Here is a 19,394-nt window from a genome sequence, read left to right as displayed (position 1 = left end):
GTGAAAGCTGTGTGCAAGTAACTGACTTCACCCTGAAGGTACTTTGCACCACTGATGGAGATCACCAGGCGAAATAATGTAGAGAAAACTATATATATATCTGTGAGCATTTGTTTCCTGTATGCACTGTGTCCTAAGGTTCCATCAGATTTGTGTGTGATGGCTTTGCCCAGGAATGGGAAGCTTCCATTAGTCTGTCCAAATTGTGGATTTGATGCTGGTTGCTGGTTACTCAGATGGGGTATTGTGTATGTGAAATTTCGTGTTTCCACATTGTGAATTAGATATTTTTTTCCTATTAATTTTTTAAGGCTCACTGTCTTCATTCACTGAGGATACAGTGTCTGGGATGGAGATGGTAGTGCGCCACTTCATTGTTTGCTCCCTGGTGGTATTTCCATTTTCTCCTATCTGGGGGCGCTGGTGTGTGTTTCTTGGCTTGCGTCATCTGCTGTGCTTTCTGCTGGCAGTTGTTTTGGTTTCCATCATCAGGTAGTGTTGCCGGATGGTGACTTTGGGGTTGGGATGTCTGCTACTTGTGATGTGGTTCATGTTCTTTGGGTGAGTGGAGGAGGGTTGAGTGACGGGACTGCATTTTTTCTCTTTGTGGTCTGAGATTTTTTTAAGAATGGGATGCCAGGTTGGGTGTGCCTGTCTGTTGTCTAGGTGCAATGCTGGTTTCTGTTGGTTGATGGCATGGATTTCTTTGATAGTGTTTCTGTGAGGGAGCCAGTTGGGGGTGTAGTATGAATGGATGGTTCTGCTGATGGAGCTGTCGTGGCACCAGAGAATGAGAGTATGGGTAGGTAGTATCTCTTGAAATTGGGTAGGGCTCTTCCAATTTGGGATACAAATGTGTGTGCAAGTCTGATGTTAAAAGGGTTTGAGAGTCTTAACAGATAACAAAAGTGGATGAAAATCTTTGAAGATGAGAGGAGAGCTCTTTAAAGCTCAGAAACATATCTGGCACTGACCTGGCTGACATTCTGAAAGAATCTCTTCATCTTACTTTATACAAAAAATATTTTACTGAGAAGAGAATGAAAGTTATAACCCAGAAAATAAAAAAATATATATATTTATTTCTGAACAATGTGATTATAAGAATCATTGATGACTGCAAAAAACAAACAAATACTTTGCACAGTATGCAATAGTATGCTGAAAGATTACCTATAAAAAATACTCAATTTATTCTAAAATAATTGTAACATTTGTAATCGTACATGCAATTAAAACTATAAACATGATATACTCCTACCCAATTAATGCAAAAACAAATAGTTCCTGAGGATCAAATGGAAAATCCATTGTAAAATGTGTCCCAAACACTGCTGTTACAGTAGCTGTCAAAGAAAAGTGAAAACTTTGTTAATATCTTAACTCACAGTAATAGGAATACATTATGTAATATACTACACTATGTTGCCATTCGTCACCGGACACCCCATACCAGTACGTTAATCTGGTTGCAGCACCACATCAGCATCGTGTAGGGCCACCTTTCGCCGCAATGATGTCTGCAAACCCTTCGAGGAAGACTTTCCACCAATTTGCAATATGTGTCGACGGTAATCTTGCCCCATTCCTCCTGCAAAGCGGCAAACAGCTCAGTGGTGTTTTTTGGGCAGCATAGCCTGGCTCTCAAGCAGTGCTCCAACTCGTCCCAAAGGTGTTCAATGGGGTTGATATCTGAACTTTGGGCTGGCCAATCAAGTATTTGCACAGCCATGTCCTCGAACCACGTGTTGATAATGCCTGCCCTATGACATGGAGCATTGTCATGCTGAAACAGGTATGGGTCAATTCCAAATTGTTCCCACAATGTCGGTAGCGCAGAATTGTCCACAACTTTTTGGTACGCATCGCAATTCATGTTTTCCCGAACTAAAACAAGAGGACCAAGACCATACCACGAAAACCAGGACCACACCATGATGCCACCTCTGCCGAATTTCACTGTGGGTACGTTACAGTCCTGTAAACAGCGTTCACCGGGTATACGCCACACCCACACACGTCTATTGGACCGCCACATCTGGTAGCACGATTCATCACTCCATAGGATGGATTTCCATTGTTCGAGAGTCGAATGATGGCGTTTCTTGCACCACTGTAACAGACGGGTCGCATTGCGGGCTGTGATATGTGGCTTGTGAACTGCTGCGCGACCATGAAAACCAAGTGCGACGATCTCCCGGCGGACAGTACGATCAATTGCAGCATTACTGGAAGCCGATCAAAACTCCTGTGCCACCATCTGTAACGACGCCTTCCGGATTGACTTCACCATGCGTTTCAAGCATCGACGGTCACGATCTGTTAATATTTTCGGTTTATTGGGTCTGGCTTGGCATGTCATGACCCCCTCTCGCTTCCACTTCACGATAACATTACTCACTGTCAACCGGGGTATCTGAAATTTGTTGGAAATCTCACGGGTCGAATGCCCAAACCTGTGGGCTCCAATGATCATCCCTCTTTCCACCTCACTCAGTTTGCGTTGTCTGTCCATATTGACTGCTGTAGCTGGTATGAGTGTATTCTCAACCGGCAATGCCTTTTATAGGTTGTATGACGTGTACAGACAATCCCGAGCACTTTTTGAGGGGTGACGAATGGCAACATAGTGTATATCTCGTGCAGGGAAATAAATATGTATACCAGGAGAAAGCAGACGACAAGAATTTGATTTGTTTTTTTTTGCATAACATGTAGCTTGCTGTGGTGAAATTGAAAGGTTACAATAAGTTCATTTGATATTGGAATGTAAAAGCGATGCTATGCATAAACTTCCTTTGTCTTTCACACACACACACACACACAAAATGTAAAATATTTTATGCAAAAAGCTTAACTATGACTGATATATTTAAACACTCCTCTGTTAAGTAAACAATAACAATGGCTGTATTCAGGAAATTAATCAATCAAGAAGAAGCTACATAATAAAACATAATGGGGCCTCCCCGATGGCACAGTGGTAGCGTCGTCGCCTTGTAATCAAGGGGCCCAGGGTTCGATACCCGGTGGAGGCACAAGTGGTTCAGATCCCACTTTAAACTGTAGGTCCAGTCCCAATTAGCCTTACTGTGCATAAAGTGGACTTAAAACAACAAATCAACAACAATCAACAATAAAACGTAATGTCCGTTAAATGCTGGACAAGATTTTAAAAGTACTTTAATGTGACTTTATATATCAGGCATACTTTCCCAACATGCCCTAGTACTCTAGAACAACCAAGTAGTCAGATTTTTTTTTATAAAAATTCCAATTGCGTACAATTTTACTTTTTTGTCCATAACTGCCTGAAATGTTGTCTCCGGCATTATCTGCAATTATGCACCAAGATTATGTCTTCTCCCCCCGCCCCCTTCTATCTTTCTCTCTGCTCTTGAGCCAAAGTTAAAAATGGATTTTTGTTCAAGGATTCTTGGAGAAGTAAATATGCCTAACATGCATGAAATGAACATTGAGCTAAAAGCTGTATCCTGCATACTGCAACATGGCGCGAAGGCCGTTGTTCAGGTGATGTGATCAGCACCATGCTCTGGTTACTTTTATCCCCCAGGTACCCATTGAGAGGCTGGGTTATCCCCAGAGCCACTCCATGCAGGGACATCACCCCACCTGAAATCACCAACGAAATGACAGCATGAAGGAATTAAGACAATCTGTAATAACATAGATACAATAAATAAAAATCCTAAAAATCCTGAAAAATGATCAATAACTTAAAAAAAGATTAAAAATTGCACAATGAAAATGTTTTTCAGACTGCAAACTGAAGGGAAATGGACACCCTACAATGACCTTAAAAGATCAGTTCTCACAAATTTCTGAACCTACTCATCACATTTTATGCTTTCGTATGCACTTACCTTCTTTTTGAAACCAAACAGCTAACAACCTAAAAACAGTAGCACCACATACTGCAGCAAAGAAACCCCTCCAATAGTTTCTCACTGCAAAGTACACAGTTGTTACTTCGATGCTGAAGAGAACGCCTACCAAATAAAAAAAAGAAAAAGACAAGTCATTAGCTCGAGTAAGTATGAAATTAACAACATGTTTCCAGAGCCTTTTACTCTCATTGCTAAAAATTATGGGTGTGCAGGATCTCGAAAAGTCTGTACTGGGATCAGGAAAAAAATTCAAAAAAAAAAAAAATCTGTCCCGCACACCCCTATTAAAAATTCCATAGAACAATACTGTGCATTAGGATGATGTTAACTCTCACTTATTTCACAGCTAATTCTCTCATATTGACATTTTATTCTCCTGTATTTTTCATTAACTGCCAAGATAGCGAAATTTCAACTCATTCCGATTTTGGTGAGCCACACAAAACTTCCAAGTCGACTTGCACGTTCAGAGTTCTGCAGGCGGAAGTGATGTCATGCAGTAGTTGACTGATGCAACATGCATAGTTCTACAGTAGCAGTGAACAAATACATGGACAGGTAAAGGTAAGGTGCATTCAGAGGATGTGGAGGTAGGCAGGGCCACCGTTAGGGGGTGTGCGACGCATGCCACAGCACATGGCCTCGCACTTTGAGGGGCCTCGTACTTCTAAATCAGTAATTCATTAATTTCTTGTGCGTGCAAGCGAGATTGCATTCGAAAAGAGGGAAGAGAAGGAAGAAAAACATAATTCCTGTGAAACGAAAAATTTTACCATAACAAAGTTGAATTTCTCGTAACGGACAACAGTGTCCATTCTTGTCAAGTCAGAATTTGCCGACAAAGAACAGAGATGTATTTGTGAATCAAACTTTCCTCGATTTCCTGTCATATATTATTGCTCGATAGAGGACAGGCACCTAAAATGGTTATTTGTCTACTCTTCAAGCTGAGGGACAACACATTTGAGGGTGTTCCGCCCCTCGTTTGGAATTTACGATCTGGTCAATTTGAGAAAAGATGAAAAGAAGAGTCCTGAAGGACCGCTTGGCCTCTTTTCAAGCCACAGTGTTTGCAACCGCAGCAAGGTTTCTCTGCTGGTAATATGAAACTGTCTTTGAGTGTTTATACTCCAGTAGTGCAAATCGCGTAACACTCTCCTTTTAGAAAGTAACGAGCATGGGTGCAGATTTGTAGGTACTAAAACTCCTCAAACAAGTAGGCAAATGGGCACCACAATGATAAGAAGATGCACTTTCCTGTTCTTTGGGCTGATTGTGATGACGATGGTAGATGAAATTAGAAAAAATAATACTTTAGATAAAAAAAAAAAATTAAGCATACCTATTACTGTGAAAGTAGCTCTCGCTTAGCATAGTGGTTAGCGCTCTAGTTTTAGACCCCCACAGCATCGTGAGGACAATTGAGGAGCTGCTTGAAAAGATGATGTGGTGGTCTCCAAAGCCAGAAAACATCGGCGATGGGATGCGCAGACCACGGATCACTCAAAGAAAATCTGTTGGCACACCCTGGTCCTCAGAGGGCTGGAGTTGTTTGTAGCAGCATTAATGTGAAGAACTTTGAAATTATGGATAGGTTCAGTGCTCTTGCATCATTAATATCATCCCAGTAAGATTAAATATAGAGTTCTCAAAAAATGCTCTCGCTTTTTTTTAGAACAATCTGCCATCTTCATAATATTTATTCTTCAGAATCCAAGCAAACCGCAAATTACGTTTGCTCTATTAGTTTTGCGTGCAAACCTTTGTGAATATAGTTTAACAACTTGTCGTCATTTGTAATAATTGAGTAAAGGAAGAGACAAGGCCAACATCTACACGATAAATTGGTAAATACATTAATTGTAAATCATACATGACTTTGTCTACCTGTTTACATTAGCCTACTTGTGGCGCAAGTTTATTTGGGTGCTTAACATTCAGTTTCCTTTTTTTTTTTTTTTTTTTAATGAAAATTCTCTTTTGCACAAAGTTTGCAAGAAAAGTTTATCTAGGGCATTCTTATTGAGTTCTCTGGTAAGAAAGTCAGTCATTGTGATTTTAAGACATGAGCCCATCTTAGTGGTCAAGGTGGTTGAGTGGTCAACCACACCGAAAATTCCGGGTTCAAATCCTGGCCTTCACTTCAGTGTTTCATTTCATTTTATTGTAAGTATCCATAATTTTCATATAGAGGTGGGCATAGGTGTTTCTCTGCGAGTGTTTCTTCTTTAATTTCATCTAACCATCATTCGTGCTCATCGTTACAATGTGCCTAAAGAGGCAGAAAAGTGACGCAAAATAAGAAAATCTGGAATTAACATACTTTGAGAACAGTCCTATTGCTGGCACAATCAATCATTTGCCTCTTACTTGCACAGCACTCAGTTTGCAATATTTTGTTCATGGTGATTTCATTTGGGCTTTTCGAGGTGAGCAATTCGCAACACAGGATTGGCGTTCATCTTTATTTAGTCCCTTATAAGATGGTATTCAAAGAACTTCAGATTTTACAACAGTGCTCGTAGCACTCTCGTGAAAAAATAAAGGGCAAATTTACAATTTCCTACCTCAAATTTGATTTTCAATAAGATTTTGCTACTTCTTGTCGGTAGCAGACATGGAAAATAAATATCAGGTTTTCTAAATTATATTTTATTGAGCGACCACAAACAAACGAACCTTCGGCTAAAATCCTTCACGCACCTTCCCCTCGATGCATTCAGCTCGGGCCATAAGGAAGCATGCTACTGCTCCACCCTGCCCTTCCCCCTACTCCTCACGGGAGTTTTTGCTGGTGGTTCCACTATAGTAGTTTCAACATATACTTGCGGACAGATTTATTTCTCAGAAGAAACAAACGAATATAATAATAAAAAAATACACACGCATATTTCACTTCAGGCCCGTAGCCAGAATTTATCTCCGGGGGGGGGGGGGGGGTCCTTGGGTTATCAGCGGTAGCTTTGTAAAGCAAGTCCATTTTCAAATGTTTAACAGCACTATATATATGTGTGTGTGTGTGTGTGTGTGTTGGGGGAGGGTATTAAGTTAATAGAGGACACAGTAAATGTAGAAATATCATTCAAATGAATACATGTTTTTTTTTTTTATTATCTTGCACATACCCCTTGTTCCCACTCGTAGCTGAAGCCGAGAGAATATTCTAATTACTTCCCGCTACTTTGACTTCGGGTCGTAAATCAGATGAAAGAATGTGATATTTGCACATTTTATTATGTGAATTTAACCTTTATCAAGTCTTGAGCAAAATAATATCTGCTGTCTACATTTTCACTGCAAACAAATTTTATAAAACAGTTTTACCAAATTTCATAGGGGGCTGAGTCCCCTGGCCCCTGCCTGGCTTTGACCTGTTTCACTTTCTAAGCAGGCATTTTCTATGTTTTATGTGGCGACCTTTCATCCCTCATCAAACTTTACAGCTCTATCCATTTCCAAAAAAAGGGGCTTTAAAAACAGACCTCTAAAGGCAGGCGGTGAGCATATCAACAGGCCTTGGGTTGGCATGTCGGCAGGTGAATAGAAATAAAGATCTGGAGATATTTTATTTTTATTTCCTGACAAACCCTCCCAGAGAAGGGGCCTTTGCAGATTTTGCCAGATTCTATAACTATGCCTAAGTCCCAACAAGTTTCAAGTCAATGAAATCATTCTCTACCTTCCTTGTCATTCTTGTTTGAGACAGTACTGTGTGCGGGTGTTTAGAATCGCGAATGTGGGAAATTAAATGTCTTGGGAACGAGACAAATTTCGTAAATCTTAATCAGGATTCCAAAAGGCTATAAAAAAGGAAAGATGCATTTCTAAGAAGTCAGAAGGGTGACTTCGAAAAAATGTTACTACCTCAAAATACCATTTGCTTCAAATTCCGCCACGATCGATAAACGGAAGTAATAGCAAAATCTGGGGTTTAGTGTTAGTGTTGTTGTTGGTGATTAGTCACAGCCGTGAGTGCCAGTGGCAGTGCTGATCTTAAATTTAACTCTTCTGTGAGCCAGGTGGCAATGTAGGAACAAATTGCGAGGAAGAGTGTATTTCATCTTCTGCACCAGTTCTGCTTCTGCTTCTAGACTCAGGTGAGTGACCGTCGGTTTTAAATAATAAATTTGCAGTACATGGCTGCAGACACAAAGGAAATTTATTCTAGTGTTTATAGCGCAGAAACGAGGTCTCAATCAGCAAAAGTCATTAAGAAAAGTTGTTTACCTTGATGACACCTTCCTCTACAGGGTGTCAAATTTTAGATTTCATTGGTGGTAAAAGGGGATACGACGAACACGCGTGTGGGTATAACAATAGATAATAATTACATGATACTAATAACCATGCTTGCTATAGCGTAGAATTTTACGAGAAACGGATGATGTCGATATTTTCAATTTTCATAATACAAGGGCCTCGCTGATATAGTTTGCACAGGGCTTCGGTGGCCCTGGAGGTAGGGCCTGATACATTCTTGATAACGGACATTTTGGAGGTGATGTGATCAGCACCATGCTCTGACCACCATTACCCCCAGAGTTACCCCAAGGTACCCATTGATTGGAGGCTGGGTAAGTTCCAGAGCCACTTTATGTGGCCACAAGGCCGAAAAAATTCTGACCTTAGATCATCCAACCTGGGAATCAAACCTGGGTCTCTGACATGGCAGTCAGACACCCTACCAACTAGACCACAGCAGCTACATAAATGAACCGTAAAAAGTAAAGTGCTCCTCTGTGCTTTGCACCACACCATGAAGGCATATAGGGGGTGTGGAGTAGGGCACCACACTTTCTTGATCATGGCTGAAGGTGGTGGTGTTGGCCACCTTTAGCCCCCAGAGTTTCCTCCAAGTACCCACTTTATACGACGCTGGGTGGGCGACAGAGCCACTTGAACAGGTGGGGAAAATCCTGGTTCTACCTCACCGCGATCGAACCTGGGTCCCTCGCATGGTAGTCAGATGCCATGAAGACTGAGCTTTGTCATACATAAACAGTATATTTGTAAATTTTTGTTATGTATTGTGATATGTATTTTACATAACATGGCTTAATTCCTTTGCTTAATATTATCCATTGAATTAACTTTTGTTAGTGTCGCCACGGCACTAATAATGTGAAAAATTTGTCGCAACAAATCTTCTCTTCATAACTTATGGTTGTACGAATTACTCACTTTTTCAGATTAATATGTATTAAACAAATCTCCTGTAAATTCAATGCCGAAGTTGGAAATCTCACTTAAATTCATGGCCAAAAGTTGGCAACCCTACTGTGTATAAAACTCTCTATAAACACACAAATTACATGAAAAGTACGAAATTAATTTAAAAAAGCATGCTTGAAAAACAGAAGCACTAACCTCCAATGGGTGCAGCGAAGCAACTTGCAACTCCCACTGCGCATGCTGCAGCCAACATCTCACTGTTTCTTGATTCGTTTTCATATATTCCTTGAAACGAAGTAACTAATTTTGATAGCAATGTTGCAACAATACTGGCAATATGTACAAATGGACCCTGAAAGAAAAGTAAAGAAAATTAAAAACAGCTAACTTTTTTATAATTCTTTTAAAACAGAGATGTATTCACTGGATATTTATTTATTTATTATGATGCATACATAAAAACACACATGTACATTTATATATTAATTTGCTGATAATTTTATCAACTTACTATTTCCTTGAGTGTTCTAATGTGCTATTTTTTTCTATTTCTATTTCATGCGCTCTTTTCAACTCCAAAGTTCATGGCCACAATGAGGATAACAGGCATTGATCTATCCAAATATCTGGATCCAACAACAAACATGAAAATTTTAATAACTTGTACATTTAATATTTAATGCTTTGTATAAATATTTATTTCTCAATTCCATTTTTGACATTTACTCTACTGTCAGTTTTCCCCAATCTACATTCATACTTAAATTCATGGATGAAATAAATATATCTATTTATCATTATCAATGCAGTTATTAAGTTACAACACCCTGACTGTGATAACTATCTGTGTAAAAAATTAACAACATTCATTGTTATATTGTGTTTTACCGATTGTTTTAAGTGTAATATCTTGGTTGTTTCTGGTTTATTTAATAGTTATAGATAGATAGATACATTGATATCGTCTTTATTTAGCTAGCGTGTTGCGGCTCTAGGGCCACTTTTACAACCAACGTTTGTCGTACATTTGAGAAAATTCATAGTAAAACTAAATTAAAATATGGTTACATAAGGAAGAGACAGACTTATCATACACTTGAAACCAAATCCATAAAGCACAAGGAAATGAAGTGCAGAAATTCAAGACTGGAAGTGGCAAGGTGTGAATATGGTTATATAACCTGTGTGTTTTTTACATAACACAATAGAGGAGACCAAGTATGTAGCTGAATCAAGTAATACATAAACAAAATCACTTCCACATATAGAATAGCATAAATACAGCAAATATGATACATAAATTATGTACAAAATACGAGAAAAGAAATCGAGTGCACTTTAAAATTATAAATACCTACACTTGAAACCAAATCAGCAAAATTATTAGACTAAAGCGCAAGGAAATGAACTGCACAAAAAATTGAGACAAGAAGTAGCAAGGCATGATTTTGCCTGTGCATTATTTTTGGTTCACACAAGGTGTTCCTGAAAAGAAAATCCAATGTTTCATTCACATATCTGTTCCAAAATTTCACATGCCATAAAGGAAGAAACTTATCTGTGAAAACAAACTTAACTCATGATCAGCAAATATTTGTTGAAATACAATTTATAAAGATTGTCAAAAATTGTTAGGAATTATAATAGCTTCTAGCCAAACCTACAGTTTAATGATTATAACTCACATGCCAGGTTACAGTGCAGGGTGGCCACTCTAGGACCATGATAAAATTCAAGTATAATTCCTGGTTTTCAAGGTGAACTTTCCAAAAATTCAAGGTTTCAAAGCTGATGTTTTCTCTATTTCAACCTTACGTATTATCTATCACCTCTCACCACCCACAAACATACAAAGGCAAATATATTAACAATGTGTGATTCCGATGTATCCAAAAATCCTAATTCAATTCAATTGAACGATACATATTTATTTCAAGGTTCAGAGTTTACATTTGTCGTTTCGCATACTCAGACTAGAAATACATCTACAAACACAAGTCACAATGTTACGGAATATAGCAATGTACGAGAAATTGTTAATTGTATAACAATTTCAAATTTATCTAATTAACATCAATATATTTTATCTTGGAATGATCTTCCCTATGTCAGATACAGTGAGTCACATAATTATTTGAACACACAGTAAATTTCTAACATTTAAGAGCGGGAAAGGAGTGAAATCTGTGTACAGCATTGAAGTTGATTTTCGTTTAAAAAATGTCATGTTTAGCACAAAATTGGACGATAAAAAGTTAAAAAACGAACATCAGCAACAAAATAACAAAGGATGAATCCCAACCGTTGCAAAAATAGTGCCACAGAATTATTCGGGCACATAGTAAATGTTAATGTAAGTTTGCGATACAGTGACAATTTCGATTTACGGATTGATTGATGTATGTATACTCTGTTCATATATTAACTCTGGTTTCCTGTAGGTTTCTATAGCAATTACGATCGCGTTTTGTTTAACAAAGTTGTGATATAAGAACATTTTCTACGTAGAAATGGGGCGAAGAGGAAAGGAAAGTTCATTTGAACAACGTCAGTTAGTGATATGACACCACGCTAAGGGCAAAACTTACCATGCAATTGCCTCAATGTTGAAAATGAAAAAAAGTACAGTTGCAGATATTATTAAGCGATTTAAAGATGAAGACAGGATCGAGTCCCACGGTCATACAGGGAGACCAAGAATTTTTTCCCCAGAAGAGACAGTAATCGTGAGGAAAATTAAAAAAAAATAACCAAAGATGAGTGCTCCAATGGTGTGTGCTGAGGTAGCTGAGGAGTGTGGAAAGCATAGTCATCCTGAAACTATACGAAGAGTGCTCAGAAGGGCAAACTATCATGGCCGTGTAGCCAGGAGAAAGCCATTTGTAAGTAAGCCAAACAGGACAAAAAGACTGGTGTTCGCAAAGGAACACTTAGGAAAGGATCAGACATGGTGGAATCGGGTAATTTTCACTGACGAGAGTAAATTCAATATTTGTGAGTCAGATGGGAGGGTAACAGTGTGGTGTAAAGCAAATGAGGAGCTCCGAGGGAAAAATTTGCAAGCAACAGTGAAGCACGGGGGTGGTCACGTAATGGTTTGGGGCTGCATGTTGGCCCAAGGCGTTGGTAAATTGGCTTTCATCGAACAGACAATGGACAGGTACCGTTACCTTGACATTCTGAAGTCTAATCTAAAGACTAGTGCTGAAATGATGGGCATTCTTTGTAACTTTATGTTTTATCATGATAATGACCTGAAGCACACTTCCTGCATAGTACAAGAATGGTTATTGTACAACTGCCTAAAAGTGCTCCATCCTCCACCGCAGTCTCCAGACTTGAACGTCATTGAGCACCTCTGGTGTAAGTTGGAAAAAGAAGTGAGGAAAACACCTATAACCTCGAAGGCAGACCTCAAGGAGAGACTTCAACATGAATGGGCCAACATATCGGCAGTGTACACCAGAAAATTGGTAGAAAGTATGCCAAATCGTTTATCCAAGGTGTTAGAAATGAAAGGGATGCCTACCAGATACTGACATTTCTGTTCGTTGCTTTTCAAGCATGTTTTCCTGTTTCTCCTTCCATGTGTCCGAATAATTTTGTTTAACCCACAAAAAATGTTTGTTTTGTTTAATGAAAATATTTTACTAATATATTATATTAAACATAATTGAAAATAATTAACAGTGTGCTAATATTGTGTTTTGTTTGTTAAATAAATATTAAACATTTATCATCATATTATATCACGACTACGTCAGTAAATATTCAGAAATCTTATCTAATTATGTGGCTCACCGTAGATTGTTCTGCAAAGGACACTAACAAAGCAAAAGGAAACGAATTGAGAGGGTTCTGTTTTACTTTTAATGCAGTCTTTATTTTTCTTCCTCGATAAAAATAAAACCTAAACTGCACAAAACTTGCCTTAGAGCACTTGTGAGTATATTTATAAGTATGTTTTATTAATTGATTAATAATATTGCAATTTTTCACGTCTACAGAGAAAAATTCAAGCAGAATCCATGCAAAATTACAAGAATTCAAGGAATTCCCGGTGAGTAGCCACCCTGCAGTGTTAGTTAGTTAAACCTTATTCATCAATTTCTGTAAATACAAGATTTAAATTAATATCCTTACCTCCTTGCCGAGTGGCATACCACTCCCCAACGTAGCAGTCAGACCCACAACTTTTGCAATTAACGTTCGAAAAGTGAGATATTCTTTTAAAGCTACTCCTCTTAATATAGTTTTCATTTCTGGAATGCCTGAGCCTATCAAGACAAATAACAACAATAAACAAATAGCATGTATCAAGGCAAAATACTGTAACATATAATTCTATAATTCCTTAATTGTACAGAGTACTGTCGCATGCTTTATGAAGATTAAGTTCTTTATGAATGTGTGAAGAAAAGTACATTTGTTACTTTAGCATGTAGTAGAACAGCCCAAAGTCTTCATGCAAGTGAATACAGCACCAAACATGACATTCCACAATATCAGCAGATGGGAACTTGCCTACCGTTTCATAAATGTCTTATGAAATAAAGTAAACCAAACATGAAGGGCTGAAAACTTATGAAACCAAAATAGAAGTGAAATTATAGTTAGGAGTGTCAAATTTATTGATGTTTATAATTTTATGTCGTTAAGTTAGATTGTTAGGTTTGGTGCTCATATCAATTTTTGACATTTTTGTCCAGTTGGGAGTGCTAAGTTAGCTGATCTTGTGCATGTGTTCTTTATCTGTTTGAATGTGTATTCAACAGTTATTACTAATAAAAAGAAGCAATAGTACTCTCAGCTTGCAGGTTCTTAGTTATGCGGGTCATACTTTGGAATCAAATATCGCCGTTATTTGTGCTTTACGCACGCTGGAATCAATTTAGCATTACATAAAACATCAAAAGATTAAAAAAAAGTCATGGTAATTCTCGAGGGGGTACAGTGGTTCAATGACCTCTGTTTTGTAAGATCTTGGGAAATACCATAAACACATTCTTTTTTATCCCTAGCTTTGTACCTTTTTCATAAAAATGAGTACAATGCATGGTTTCTTGTTCTGTTTTCCTAAACCCAAATTATGTTCCTGTTAGTATTTTGGTCTTTTCAAGAAACCCAGTGGAGGCATGTAGCGGTTCGGATTCTACTTTAAACTGCAGATCCAGTCTCGATTAGCCTTTCTGTGCATAAAGTGGACTTAAAACAACAGTACAAACAAACAAACAGTTCAAGAAACCCTATTATTCTATTGACCTATTGTACATAAAGTGCTCAAGCATTTTGAGAAAACTGGGGGGATTGGGACCGATTGACAGTTGTGTGCATGATTTTTATTTACTTTCATAAAGGTTGGTTTTATTTTTGCTATTTTAAATTCATCAGGAAATTTACCTGGTGTAAGTGAAAGATTATATATACACAGTCCAACAAGTAAGTAATGAGCATGATTTTATATTGCCCCACGTGTGCATTCTATCTGTGAAGTAACATGTTTATGATGTAGTCATCATCATCATCCTTTGCAGTTTCCTGCCTCCGGCTGGGTTGGCATAGAAGTCGAGCCTTTCTATTTTTCCCTGGTCTTCCATCACTCCTCTCTTTCCACAGTGTTCCAATCTTGTCCTCTTCTCCTAACACTCTTCTCCGCTATCTGCTCTTTCCATCGACATCTTGGCCTTATTCCCAGTCCTTGTGCATTGTAAGCTCTTACTGCTAGTCTTTCTGCATCCATCCTCTTCATGTGTCAGAACAATCTCATCTGTGCTTGATCTATCCTGTCCTGAAGCTTCACCACACCCACTGTCTGTTGGATCTCCTCATTCCTTATTATATCCCTTCTAGTCATCCCCAATATACTCCTTAAAAATTTTATCTCCACTGCCTGCATCTTTCATTTGTCTCTCTCTCTCATTGTCCAAGTCTCTGCTCCGTATGTTCATGATGTAGTGTGGTCCATAATCCACAATCTGGCAACACCTCATGAACTTGCGATGGGCACACTGGAAATTATGCTGCCATGTCATGAGGGAGGTGTAAGGGTGTTGTCATGTAATAGCTATGGAGCAGCGAGTGAACATCAAGTTTCATGAAAAACATTCTGAAAACTGCTTGCGGAAATAAACATTTCTTGAATTCTATTGTTGTGGAGGACAAAACAGAGCACTTTCACTATGGTGCTTGTACGAACTGACAAATCGCTGAATGGAAGTCACTAAATTTACCAAGAGGCAAGGAAATGGAGCTCCAAAAGCCAAGGGTGAAGACAATGTTGTGCTTTTTAACGACAGTAAAGGCATTATTCCTCATGTAATTAATTGTTCCAGAGAGTGAAAGTGTAATTGGTTGTTGCTTTCATAGCCCTCTGAATGATTATGGAAGAGAACTGACCATATCAGACCTCAGTATCCTGAACCGGGCAGTTGATTCCTGCTCCACGATAATGCACTGTCTCACAGAGCAGTGGTTGCCTAGGTATTCCTAGTCCAAAAACAAGTGGGTGTGTTCAATCATTGTCTCTACTACCCAGATTTATCCCCCTGTGATTATTTTCTTGTTCCCGAAAGTGAAGCTGCTGTTTTGATGAACACAGGACCATCCAACAGGTTGTGACATCCAATCTTCAAGTCATACCACACGAAGATTTGCAGATGTCATATTGATCGTTTGTCACCGTGCCAATTGCTGTATTGATGCAGGAGGTATGTACTTTGAGTAATAAACAGGCAATATTCAACTATTTTGTTTCCTTTTTATCTGATAACGACTGTCTCATTACTTAATTGTTGGACTGCACAATTCTTATTAAAAAATCAGTATGTCATCATGCTGAGCAGAATTATAATAATTATTATTTTAAAAGTTATTTAATAATTTGCTCGACGTCATTTGGAGTTACAGTTGTCATGAACATCAATTTGGGATTATGGTTTACCAATATCATTTAATCTTTTAATTTATCTTCATATTGTAACCTCAACATATTTTACTGATGTAACTAAAATATAATAGACTGTATCACCACACCTTCCAACATTGAATTGAAATAGGCTAAGGTATCATGTCATTGCATCAACTCACTATATTATATTATAATGTATTTCATTAGTAGTGAACAGAAACTGACATGTCCAATATCAAAGAATATGTACATGCAAACATGTGATCATGGATGAAATGAATCTAATCTAATGTGACACTTCCTCTTGGTTGTGGCTTACAAGCATGAATGTCAATATCATACTTGCATATGGGTTGCATAATGGAGATTCTTAATGGAATATGCTCCCATCCTGCATTTGTCATTGTTTTGATCTTCCCTATGTTTAATATTATCACCCATACACAAAAGCAAGACATGTATGGCCTGCAGTGAATCCATCTTGATTGTATTTCTTTTTTATTATACCAATTGTATGTAAAAACAGGGTCAAAATAATTTGTGAAAAATTTATACTTATACATATTGAGGCTACGTGCAGTTGCTGGAGAAAATTCTAATTAACAATATACAAGTAATATTTTTTTAAAAAATACTGAAAATGCACTTACCTATGGATTGTGGAGCAACTATGTGCACAAACCCAGCAGAAAATAGAACTAGGAACACTGGAAGACTTATCCACGCAAAATACTGAAGGGCTATATGTGTCGCTAAGTCTCTGTACAACCATATTCGTGCTGTTGAATAAAAAAGATTACATATTTAATTCATTCAGCCTGCAGCTGATCTGCCACCTATCCCCAATGTAAACATACACAACAAACTAAAAGACACATACACCAAGAGAAAAGTAAACATACACACAAAGAAAAGCACAAAAAAAGACATGCAAAGAGGGGTGAGAACAGAGACTCAGACAATAAATTTACACAAAAGGATACACACATTAATAGAAACTATTGTGGTTTGTGTCATTTATGTAAGACTAATACAAACTAAGATTATAAAAAAAGGTAAAATATGGATTAATACGACAATATATAGTCAAGGATTAGCGAGGTGTGGGGAAAATAAATATGGAATATAAGAATAGTTGTATCATCAATGATTGATTGATTTGCTTTATTTTACTTCGGTTTTCTGCCACTGTTGGCTAATCGCGAAAGTTGTATCATCAAGTTAATTCAGTGAGAATATGACATGGTTATTTGCGAGTGCTTTTAAATGATCATTTAGCAATATATTTTTTTAGTTTGTTTTTCAAGTTTTTACCATTGGTGATGGACGTTCTGGAAGGAGGAAATTTATTCCATCCTCTTGCAGCCGAATAGGTTCAAGGTTTGATTTTCCCTTTGGTTTATAATCATGAATTTACCTTCTGGATTTTAATTTCTCGAACAGGTTTCCAGCGGTTTCTGTTTGTAAAAGACTGAATAAAACAACACAGATGGTCGTGTTTAGCATTTTGTTTTCCTTTAGGGTTGGGATGATGTGGCAAGACTTTTTAATGTGGTACACAAAACAGTAACCTGCATTTTGGATTTTCTTAATTTTGGTGTTGTTTCTCAGATTTGGTCTCTAAATTACATTGTAGTACTTCGGTATAGGAAAGATCAAGGATTGTACTAGTTTAATTTCAATCTCTCTTTTTAGGCATTCTTTGTAACTAGATATCTTAGGACTGCATAACCTTTTCTAAGTTTGTTCTTGGATATGAAGGTCCCAGTAAAGGTGTTTATCGAAGATGACACCTGTTGAATAAGGGATTTTAGATGTGCTTAGCTTGATACATATCTTGTTAAGATTTATCAGACTATTTCGGGGACTTTCAACAGAGAAAGTTAGTTTCTTGGGGTTTATTTTTAGATTGTTAGATTTACACCAAATATTTATGGTTGTTAAATCTTTTCTCCCGCACCTTGGCCTTGGGGTATAAAGCGTCATGCTTTGGGCTGGGGTTACGGAACGTGTGCAGGTTAGAGTCTCCTGGGGGAAGCGTAACAACTTTTCTCCTGAGATTTCGGCCTGTGTATGGAACCGGTGGCCACTCACCATTGTGAGGAAATTGGGGAGATAGGAATGAGTAGCATAACCCGGTCATGAAAAACTACAAGAACGACTAAGCGTTCGTCGTGTTAACCACACGTCACCCGTAACTGGCTGGATGATCTCCCACGGATGAGACACTAATTTTATATTATTGTTATATTTTATAAAAACACTTTCTCCCTCTCTCTTAAACGTATCTTAAATGTAACAAGTATTAGGAAAGAAATGAAGGGTTGACTTCATATGCGACACATGATTGGATTTTTGAAATGTAATATTCCCGGATCTCCCGCATGGGTGATCTAAGGTCTGAATTCTTCTCTGCGTTGTTCCCGCATAAAACGCCTCTGAGGTTCACCCAGCCTCAAATTAATAGGTACCTGGGGGGCAACCCTGAGAGGTAAAGGCAGCCAGAGAGTGGTGTTGATCAATCACATCACCTCCAAAATGGCCGAGATCGAGAATGTGTGTGGCCCTATCCCCACATCCCCTAAATATGCCTTCATGACATGGTACTATGTGCACAGAGAACCTTGCCTTTACCTTTGCATGTAATATTTTTCGTATAATGCTATCTTGCATTATATGCAAACAAGCGTGTTTCAGAAATGATTGACGGATGACAGTATTTTTATTAACCTTAATAAAAAAAAAACTTTGTTCGCCGTTTGCCAGGGTTACCGACAAAGTTAATAAATTCGAAGTATTACACTCACATTTCGTGCAAAATCATGACCCTTTATCAGTTTAAGGTCTCCTTTGGTATAATTGTTTTATTATAGCCGAAAGCACTTTTAGTTCATCTTTTAATTCAGTAGCCTTCATGTGTTAACATTCCGGCAAGTTTTCTACACTTTTCAGACAAGAGATCAGATGACATGTCTTTATGCTTACTAAAATCATTAAAAAAAAATGAAAATTCACTATGGTATTAAAGCTGCTCAAATCTTTCTCTTATAGCTAAAATAATCGTCTACCTGGTAATAAAAATCAACTTTGCACCGTGGATCTTCAACAGTTTCATCATACTGAAATGGCTTCTTCTTTCGATTTCGGTCCTGTACAGTTTTGCCTATCTTTGGATCATCTATATCATCTATATCTAAATTCGATGCCAATTCTTTCTCTTCAAACGAGACTCACAGGTCGCCGCCATCCCTACGCCTCCACGAATGGAGGGAGGGAGGCCCTGCCAGGCTGCCAAGTGGGGTCTAAGAAACTTTGAATTTTTTCATCACTCCTGCTTTTTTCAAAGCGCTGATATGTTTGCAAGAAATCATCTAACAAATCGTAGATTAATGTTTTGAAGACATTTG

General features: G+C 38.0%; 1 protein-coding gene across 4 annotated transcripts in view; it reads right to left on the bottom strand.

Moving 5' to 3' along the window:
- ClC-a (chloride channel protein 2) overlaps positions 1-19,394 on the bottom strand; it is a 222,308-nt gene that overhangs the window by 40,549 nt on the left and 162,365 nt on the right. For all 4 annotated transcript variants that reach the window (XM_083135172.1, XM_083135173.1, XM_083135170.1 and 1 more), the window contains exons 3-7: positions 16,638-16,766; positions 13,224-13,357; positions 9,276-9,432; positions 3,885-4,010; positions 1,262-1,346 (exon numbers count right to left, since the gene is read on the bottom strand). In XM_083135172.1, coding sequence (XP_082991298.1) covers positions 1,262-1,346; positions 3,885-4,010; positions 9,276-9,432; positions 13,224-13,357; positions 16,638-16,766 — 631 coding nt within the window. The remainder of the gene's footprint in view (positions 1-1,261; positions 1,347-3,884; positions 4,011-9,275; positions 9,433-13,223; positions 13,358-16,637; positions 16,767-19,394) is intronic.

The sequence above is a fragment of the Lepisma saccharinum genome, chromosome 14, assembly GCF_977018435.1.
Source record: "Lepisma saccharinum chromosome 14, izLepSacc3.1, whole genome shotgun sequence".
Lineage (NCBI taxonomy): Eukaryota > Metazoa > Arthropoda > Insecta > Zygentoma > Lepismatidae > Lepisma > Lepisma saccharinum.
The sequence above is the reverse complement of the archived record's forward strand: the minus strand, read 5'-3'. Positions and strand labels throughout refer to the sequence as shown.